We start from the raw sequence: 6,782 nt of genomic DNA, 5'->3' as shown, positions 1-6,782 counted from the left end.
GTTGTTCTACCTAGAAGTCCATTTAACTGGGCCATACAAATCGAATTTCGGGAAACTTTAGCAAGGCGTGTGCCTGTAACACATAAAATTAACGTACAAAAACGTGATCCTTTTTTAATATTCTGAGCTCAATATTAACAGCTCAATAAAACAAGCAACAATTTTGTAATTGTCTTTATTTTAGATAAATGGTGCACACATGCGAGCATAAAACAACACATCGCAAGGCAATTCATTTTTCGAGGACTGCACCTATCATAAAATATAATAACCTGAGGTAATAAAGGGATTTTCAGGACGATGCCCCGAGTACCGGATGTCGTACATATAATGGTTAAACATGCGTGAAGCTTTTATATAAACGGGAGTGGTGTTGGCGCCGGAGCTCAGAAAACGTGAGCAAGGATTGAATGTAGGAAACTGAATATCGTCTACGCAAAATGATGTATTTCGCTCTCTTGGGAACAACGGCTTTACTTTGCTTGCACGATTCTAGAGCAAGTACAACATACCTGGATCAAAATCCAGCCCTACAAGAGTATCAGGATGAAGCTTCGGTAAACTTTCAATCTTTATTCATGCCATAGAAAAATCAGAAGTTACAAAATGAACACTATTATTGATACTTATATCAAAATTGATTTCTCACCACATTTAAATTTTTCAGATATTTCCCCTCAAAGAGACATGGTACATAGCCTACCGAAACTTTGAATTAGATCCGGTTTTTGGAGGAGACGCTAAATGCGTTAGATTCAAGTCAAATGGTCCAGGAGCAGACGGCACTTACCCTGTGGTTTTTCAGTACGCTCCAAACTTTTCCGCGTGAGTAACTTTACTCTGAACCAAACTCGTTTTAGTAATAATTTATCTTTCTCCAATGTTTTCTCTCTAGGCTCACATCAAATTTTGAATGTGTACGTTTAGTATAAACAGATAATGTATTACAAGATGTCTAAGCCCCACTTGCTTCCCTTTTTGAGTGCCCGTGTGTAAGCCTTAACGGAAGAATAGCAAATCTTGTAATTTTGTGAATCCATATTTAAAAGTCAACACTAAAAGCGTAATAGTGATATAAAACTGCGATCGAATATGTCGTTCTTTAGAACTTTGGGCTCTCGTTTATTCGCATTGATTACCTCAGCAGTGTTGCTTGTAGATTTCAAAATTTTAATATATTAACGTCGTCACTGAATAGCACTGTTTTACAAAACAATGTGAACCGTGCACAATATATGAATCAAGGCATCACAAACCTGTTGATTCAATCCCGTTGTTTTTTAGTGGAAAGCTTTGGCATGCCCTGCAATGTTTCTAGCATGCCTCTCAGTTAATGGAGTACACAGTACCACTCTCCTGATAGAAGTGTCCTCATGCGAAAGCATATTACTGCTACATCTTTCGCAACTCGTAGGGTATTTTATCGCATGCTTCGCTTGGGGATCTTGTTCATTATTGAAGACTTAGACTATATCATCACGTTGGAAGGTGACGTTTTGAAAAATATAAGCGAAATCATTTAGCTGTAAATTAGTATCTGCACACCCTACATTACTGCTAAGATGGAAATTCAATATCCAATTAAAAACTTGACTTCAAATTTATTCGCAACCAACCGAATATATGTTCGGTCTACCCAACTTTAAACAAGGATAATGACGTCCGGCCCTTTCTTTTCAGTGATGCAACGGTTACCCCTAGTTTATCTCCAGGTTATACTATAGAAAACGTTCTGAATTTGCAGCCTCAAGGTCGTGAGTAAAACATTTCTTCTTGTATGCTTTGGGGACTATACCTCTACCAGTTATGCGTTTCGGCAGTTATTTATATTTATTACGGTCTTAACTAAAGCTTGATAAGAGAGTGAGTTAAAGGTATTGATGGCTGTTCGAGGGACACAATAAATTGGTTTCTAAACGCATCAAGCCAAACATTTGCACAGAGAAGACCAGCGAACGTGCCTTAAGAGTATTCGAATTTCACTGAACAAACTTATCTGAGCGGAAACTTAGAACTAAAAAACTAGAAATCTGTACCTACGGTGGACATGTGCTAACAACAGAGGTGTCTGACATGCGCTACAGTCGACAGATGCCAGCCATGTTCTCCGCGTCGAAAGGTGGGGTTGGCAATGAGAGCACCGAAGACCGGAATTTCCAGTGTCAGCTTCGGTGATGACACTACTTCTGTCGGTGGATTGCTTTGGATGTGTTCATTCTCGTTGAGGCGCCTTACCCAGTTTAGATATTGCCACCGAAACTCCGCCTGAAAACGTCGGACCTCTTTTGTCGTCGGTACTCCCCGAACGAGAGAGCAACCTTCACTCGCTCGTTGGGCGCGCACCACGAAGATAGCTTGCACCTAAAAACAGAACTGATAAACGTTGCAGAGAAGAGAAAAGGCGCGGTAATAACCAGCTGGTGCTTATCAGACGACGATGTCTACTGAAAAATAAACGTCGAAAAAAAATATATCAAATCTTTATAATGCAATTAAAAGCAAAGGTGCAAGCGAGCTGGACAAGAATAACGAAAATGAATGATATGACCTTATCATATCAGTTTCACCAATATATGATAAGGTCCGAAAGAGTGTGCAAAAAGTAAAGTGTATCAGATCAGAAGATTTACAGGTGTGATTGTCAGGGATTCTCATTGGCAAGTTGGGAGGAGGGCCGGTGTGTTTGCACGTAAGGAGTTTCGGGGCGCCGCATGGCGTGTTACCGGAGAACAAAGTCAGAAGCTTCGTAGACCGGTCGTTGCCTACTAGAAGGCAGCGTAAGTTGGGCTGTCGACGGTAAGTTAGGTCGGGTGCTTTAGAAATAACTTTAGAGTCTACGAGCTCAGAAGTGGCGTTCATGATTAGTTTGCCGAACCTGGGTATGGAGGGTTGGGACTCGAAGATGAAGGGGTTTTACGGTGGTTTAGATCTTGGTTGGGGATATAGGGCGTCGTGCCAATAAATGTCAGAGACGCGCCTGCTCGCATTGCGCAGAAGGCCGAGTGGATAACTCCGTTTAACAAAGTAGGCGGTCATCGTCTTAAGCAGATGGCAAAGACCGATGTCGTCGCTGACAAACTTACGGAGGTGGGGCAATCGTTAGAAGGAAAGAGGGTTGATTTGGGATCTATGATGGTTACAGGAGAACAGAAATTGCTATATATAATTTTGTTTATAGAACATAGAGGTGTAAAACTTCTGTTCGTAACTAGTGATCTTTCAGTCTTAGAAGTTGACAGTGGATTTCGATATCAGTGAGGTAAACTTGAGGAAGGCGTGGGTGTTATGAACTGCATTAGTGCAGCTGTCGAATTTGGGAGGGTGGCCGAAACCAAAGATGTTGGCATAATTGCGATTATAGAACGCTAGGAGTGGGTTTGGGAGGGAAGTAAAGAAGTGCTCGACGTAGCCGACAAAACGTTTAGGTAACAAGGGGCCATCTTAGTTCCCATCGCTACACAATTCATTTCTGGTAATAGAAGGAACTGTTCAATTGGAAGTCGTTCAGAGTTAGAGAGCCTGTAGTCCTTCGGCATGAGGAATTACTGTGTATTGGGATGTGACGTCTATTGTGAAGAGGGCAGTGTTGTGAGTCGGTGTGAGATTAGACAGGGGTTGGAGGATGTTTTCTGTGTCCTTAACGTATCTGGGCAGGTTTTGTACAATATTCTGAATGACCGAATCGCAAAAAGCGTAGATGAAGTAAGTGGGGCAGGATATAGCGGATACAATAGGGTGGCCGGGGGATCCAGCTTTGTAAATTTTGGAGAGGATATAAAATGAGGCGGCGTGGGGATGACAAACTATTAGGCGATTTGAAGCGGGGGGAAAGGGAGTTGGTTTCGATTGGCAGCTCTACGGTGGCTCTAATTTTATCTTGGTAGGCGGTGGAGGAGTTGTGAAAAAGGGATTCGTAAAAATCAGGAACGGAGAGTTGTAGAGAGCTTCCTCGGTGTTGAGATAACTGCGCCAGGCAACCACTGCTCCACTCTTGTCGGCTTGCTTGATTACCAGGTCAGTGCGGTTTTGAAGGGATTTTCAAACAGTAACGTGTTGTTGGGTGGCGCTGTTGGATTTAGAGATTAGGTTGCTAGAAGATTTGGCAAGGATGTTACGGCACGTCTGTATTGAGTTTGCAGTTTCAGGGTGTTTGGAGCCATGCATATGATTAAGCATAACAGACTTAAGATAGGCATCATAACACTATAAAACTATTCGCTGGCATTATTTAAGAAAAATCGTTTATTATTCATATTCTCTTTTTCCAGAAGCTGCTTCTGTGCAGGGAATCTCAGCCTACACCAACGTCCAGAAATGCTCTGTGTTTCGATTGCCGTATGCAGGCGGTAATGCAGACATATTTGTTTTGAAAGGGCGGTTTGTTAAGAGAGGCTTACATATTTTCCAGAACGTGCTAATGCACAAAATAATACTACTCTCACTTGACATGCGTTGATCCCAGTGTTCCGCGTGTTGTATTGCCATTTTATATAAAAATAGCATTTCAATTGCAAGTAGAAGATGAATGACACTTGCACATAAATCGTCGGAATTCGCGATAGTGTACAGAACACTGTAGTTTGGTTCTTTACAACGTTTTTAGCAATATTATAATTTTGATGTATGCCTCTCGGAGAGGACTACAGTTTTCTAATGACATTTCGTTTTTATTTGTAATAAACTGAAATTTCCTTGAAGTGGATATGCCGGCCAGCGTTGACATATTTTCACGACTTTTTATCTTTCCAGAAGGGAAATGCGCACTCCTCGTCCCTGAGAGCAAACTGGATAGTATTGAAAACTGCTGCGATTTTATATTTGATCTCCTCTGCGGTAACAGTCTGAAGTTCAACGTTTCTGACAGCACCTGTAGATAGCAAGCTCCAAGCGTTTACCATCCTCATTATTAAAGTCAAGATGTAAAACGTAGAAAATGGGTTGTGGTATTTGAGTACAATAAACACAATTTCGAACTTTCTTGTAGTACGGGTTTGACTGCACGTATTCTAGTTTGACTTCCTTACTTTAAGCCAGGGTTACCAAATGTAAATAAAATCCCGTATTGTCCAGAAACAAAAATGCAGGGCGCCATTCATATTATGTGGCCCAATGCAAGCATTGTGTTAATCAAGGAATATAACAGATACGTGAAGCTGACCGACCAACACTACAAGCAGTGCTCATTCTGTTGTCACCAGTATTAATAAACTGAAAGGTAGCAGATCCGCGCCTGACGTGAATGAGCACAAGTCATGCCGCTGTACAATCTAAAAGCCGCGGGTTTCAAATTAGGAATATTTCCACTTAGCGAAACCTCCTTCGGCACCACATAATAGACACTCATGCTTGATTCGATCTAGTGCTCCAAGTTCTACAAACGGGACCTCCGTTCTGGACATTGTTTTATAAGTGAGCAGAGCTCATAAATGTTGCTCACCACTACAATTTAAACCGGAACTGCGACACCACAATTCGTGGCAAACTGGTTTCTAGAATTATGCTTCCAAAATGCATTGAATGGGTACCCATATCAAATGGAATGCATATTTAATATCACCGTGTTACCTAAATGGGTCGACCAGTTTGCAAAGCTTTCGAATTTCAAACTTGCTTTTCAACGGAACTTGAAAATACAATGACCTTATTAAATTTTAGTTACCAAAAGTCAAACCACAAAACGTCCAGATTGGAGGAGCATCTCCTTCAGCTGGTAAAGATATGTACGAGGGTTTATAAACCCGTATACATGCGCAGACCGCATGGGGATTACGCGGTCTGCGCCCTTCTTTATCTGAAAAATGCCCCCAAAAATTTTTTTCGTCAAAATTAATAAATATCTCTCTCTCTCTCTATATATATATATATAACCGGACTGATTGACGTATCAAAATGTAATCGTTAATGGGAAGATGTGTTGCGTAAGTGAACATATTGTGTGACTAATAGATCGAACCAGGTTGACTTATTCAATACTGATTCAATCTATTAATCACACGATATGCTAACTTACGCAACACATCTTCTCATATACAATGACATTTTGTTACGTCAATCAGTCCGGTTTTTTTCTAACGCGCGTGTTACCTCCAGGCACTACACCCAAAAATGGCTCACACAGCTCCGCAGATTTCCCGACTTCCATCCTGCATGTCGACACTGACCATCTATTTCGATTTGTTTGAGATGGTCTTGAGACGGCTTCGGCATGACGTACCTTTCGCACATATTTCTACCATGCGGCATTGCAATATTACCATCAGACATTTCAAGAACAGTATGACACTAAAAATAACGTGACAAATGTCCTGCCCGAGGAGTTGCATCCTTCTGTCTATGACCACCATTTAGGTCATAGCGTAGTTCTTTTCGCCCTCTTTACTTAGCACCTATGCCTAGGAGCTACTTCAGAACTTTGCCACGTTTAGTACAGTCGGAAAAAATATCAGCTGAGACGGCCGAGCGCTACCCGAGGAGGGTAGAACGCAACATGGGGTACCTCCAGGGTGTTACGCCACGGAACCTCCTGCCAGACTATTCTCATGGCGAAGCTTTCCGCGTTTGGAGACTGTGGCTCAGTTCTTGACTGGATTCAAAACTATCTTACAAATAGAATCGCATTCGTCCGGATTAACAATGTAGCCTCTTCATTATACAGGGCTTCCTATGGCGTTCCTCAGTGAGCTTTGTTAGGTCCCCTCCTGCTCTCTTTATATTTTTTTTTAAATCGACGTTTTCTCCGTTTTTTCTAAGTCGTCCTCTGCAGTACAGTGTTGCAGAATGGG

At 41.7% G+C, this 6,782-nt stretch overlaps 1 protein-coding gene across 1 annotated transcript; it reads left to right on the top strand.

Moving 5' to 3' along the window:
- Positions 1-437: 437 nt before the first annotated feature.
- LOC120843980 lies at positions 438-4,877 on the top strand. The gene is made up of 5 exons (XM_040215521.1): positions 438-557; positions 668-825; positions 1,681-1,754; positions 4,269-4,346; positions 4,750-4,877. Exons 1-5 carry the CDS (start codon positions 441-443, stop codon positions 4,875-4,877), a joined length of 555 nt encoding a protein of 184 aa, XP_040071455.1. The 5' UTR covers positions 438-440.
- Positions 4,878-6,782: the final 1,905 nt, after the last annotated feature.

Source organism: Ixodes scapularis, unplaced genomic scaffold (genome assembly GCF_016920785.2).
Source record: "Ixodes scapularis isolate PalLabHiFi unplaced genomic scaffold, ASM1692078v2 PGA_scaffold8__174_contigs__length_109621045, whole genome shotgun sequence".
NCBI lineage: Eukaryota > Metazoa > Arthropoda > Arachnida > Ixodida > Ixodidae > Ixodes > Ixodes scapularis.
The sequence above is the reverse complement of the archived record's forward strand: the minus strand, read 5'-3'. Positions and strand labels throughout refer to the sequence as shown.

Excerpts from the sequence above, each read along its gene's own strand:
- LOC120843980 (XM_040215521.1), top strand. The coding sequence starts at position 441 with ATGATGTATTTCGCTCTCTTGGGAACAACGGCTTTACTTTGCTTGCAC. Across the intron at positions 558-667 it reads AGTATCAGGATGAAGCTTCG|ATATTTCCCCTCAAAGAGAC; the intron begins GTAAACTTTCAA and ends TAAATTTTTCAG. Across the intron at positions 826-1,680 it reads TACGCTCCAAACTTTTCCGC|TGATGCAACGGTTACCCCTA; the intron begins GTGAGTAACTTT and ends CTTTCTTTTCAG.